Consider the following 2,500-nt stretch of genomic DNA (forward strand, 5'->3'; position numbering starts at 1 on the left):
ACTGCATGAGTAAAATCATGCGATTACTCATTAATAATAGAGCGAGTTTCAATCGACTGTCGTAAAACCAAAACCAAAGTAATTACTTTGGCCAATCAAAAAGGCCAGAGACAATCCAGTAAACCAATCGAAACTCGAAGTAATTACACGTAGCCGACAAAAAGCGCGGGAAAATGTGCACGCGTGAGCCACAATTGGTTTTGGTTTCACTTCTGATTGGTTGAAAAAATGGCGAGAGAACTTTGAACCAATCACTGAGTGAAGTAAATGCAAAACCAAAGTACAGTAATTCGCTAATTACTTTCGACACTCAATTGAAAACCGCTCTATATATGAAAGAATTTCGAGATTGCTTAAAATACACTGTATGAAATGTAAAGAAGCAAAGCATGCGTACGTCACGCATGACATATGCAAATTATGCCCCATACAGGACTCGCATTTGATTGGCCATCTGGGAGTTTCATTGATCATGGACCAATCAGAAAGCTTGGTTTGTTTATGACCTTTGGCAAGATGGTCCAATAATTATTCTCTACCTCCTGAGCCAACAAATAGTCTACAAGTTGATTATGAGGGACTAGTCTTACATACCATGGTCTGCTGCAGCCTTGTAACACTTGAAGGATTTCTCATAATCTTTTTCAACACCTGTGCCTCTACTATAAAATGCTCCAAGAGACATCAAGGCAGATATGTTACCTGTGGGAGACCACGAAACACCCGCATGAGAGCATTTTGCTGGGACAAAAATACAACATGCAGTTCATATGCTATTTGCTTAAATATGGTTTAAAGACTCTCAAGGACCACATTTTGACCAACATTTCAAGAATGTCTTTTTTTTATACATATCAAAGAAATACGAGGACATTAAAAAATTTACTTCAGGACAGTAATGTTCTTCTTTCTTGAAAGTAATCATACCATTCTCAGCAGCCTTTGTGAAGTACTCAGCTGCCTTCGTAAGATCGACTTTGCCAGCTTCACCAGTGGTGTACATATTTCCTTTAAAACAAATGGCAATTTAAAGAAAGAACAAAAGAAACATTCATTTATTATACAATACAACACTTAACTGACCACTCCTCATAGCAGCCTTTCTGGGCAAATGAAATACAACCAATAAAACAACTGAGCAGAACAACAACAACAACAACAACAACAACAACAATTGTGAAGAATCCCAACTGGCCGGAGGCAAACCAGTTGGCTATTTACAAGTGCCGCTGAGAAGTTGAACCAGGGACTACCAGGAACAAATTCAACGAGTGATTAGAACGGGTCTTGAACCCGGGATCTGCGGGATCTCAAGGCAAGCGCCCTAACCACTGGGCCACACCGCTTCCTATTACTGGCATCATGTAGAAATACTTACAAGCATACTTTAATTAACAGACCCAAATAATTACTAAAATAGCATTGGCTAAAAAAATGGTCACTAGAGGTTGAAGCAGGACACTGCAATTCCCAATATGGTTACATACTGTACTTATACATTCATTTCCGCATACATCACTTACGTATTGGGACAAACACAGGTATTACCATAATTTAAAAGTGTCACTTCACTAATGCAACTATCTAAAAAACACAAAACGTTTCTTCTGTTTCTTGTTTAGCAAATGGCACCCCCAAAGTTTTTTTGCATACAATAATTCTTGAATATCAACTGCGAAAAAGCAAAAATAAAACAGGGCATTGCCTTTCTTTTCATTTCTAAACAATCTGTGGCAATTTAATCAAAAATTCTGAAAATTATGAAAATTCCAAAAATCCTCACTTGATGCAATCTTCTTCAAGGGTTTTCTGGTTTTTAGTGGCTAAGACTTCCCGAAATATAAATTGCGGACAAAACTACAAGTGTGATGTTGCTTTATCCAGTGATAGAATTATGAAACTACTGGATGTGGAGGTCACACCTTGTCATTTTATTGTCACTGTGAATGTTTCAGAAACACGCTTTTTTCAGAGCTTTACTTGGCTTGACTTCAAGAATGTTCAATATTTCTGCCACTGCTTATAATTTGGATATCAGCCATGATTAAGATGACATTCAAGAAAACAGGACTTTACGACTGCACTTTCTTTATAATTTCCTCTCTCAGTGAAACAAATTTTGGAATTTAGCAAAATTGTCTTGACTTTTTAAGGACCTATAATTGACATCCTTTAGTGAGGCCATTTAAACAAATACTACAATCAAGCAGAACTAAATATATGCTGTGCAGGCACTTATTGTATGGAGTGGTTCTGCCTTTTCAGTTATTCACACGAATAATTTCCGTAATACATTAATTAATACATTAACACATGAATTGCTTAATACATGAATCATTTAAAAGTAATGCAATTCAACGAGAGCTACGGGATACTAAAAAAAATTAATGATTACTTCCTTATTTCACTGCGTTACTTTCAAGCTTATGAAATATTAACTTCCCTCACCTACCAATCATATTATTTCCTTCACTGACACCATTCTTTGCACTGACCTGAA

General features: G+C 36.6%; 1 protein-coding gene across 1 annotated transcript in view; it reads right to left on the reverse strand.

The window, feature by feature from the left end:
* LOC138046961 (sel1-repeat-containing protein YbeQ-like) overlaps positions 1–2,500 on the reverse strand; it is a 13,347-nt gene that overhangs the window by 3,594 nt on the left and 7,253 nt on the right. The window contains exons 7-9 of the mRNA XM_068893596.1: positions 2,453–2,495; positions 928–1,008; positions 595–702 (exon numbers count right to left, since the gene is read on the reverse strand). Coding sequence (XP_068749697.1) covers positions 595–702; positions 928–1,008; positions 2,453–2,495 — 232 coding nt within the window. The remainder of the gene's footprint in view (positions 1–594; positions 703–927; positions 1,009–2,452; positions 2,496–2,500) is intronic.

This window comes from Montipora capricornis, chromosome 4 (genome assembly GCF_036669925.1).
Source record: "Montipora capricornis isolate CH-2021 chromosome 4, ASM3666992v2, whole genome shotgun sequence".
Classification (NCBI taxonomy): domain Eukaryota; kingdom Metazoa; phylum Cnidaria; class Anthozoa; order Scleractinia; family Acroporidae; genus Montipora; species Montipora capricornis.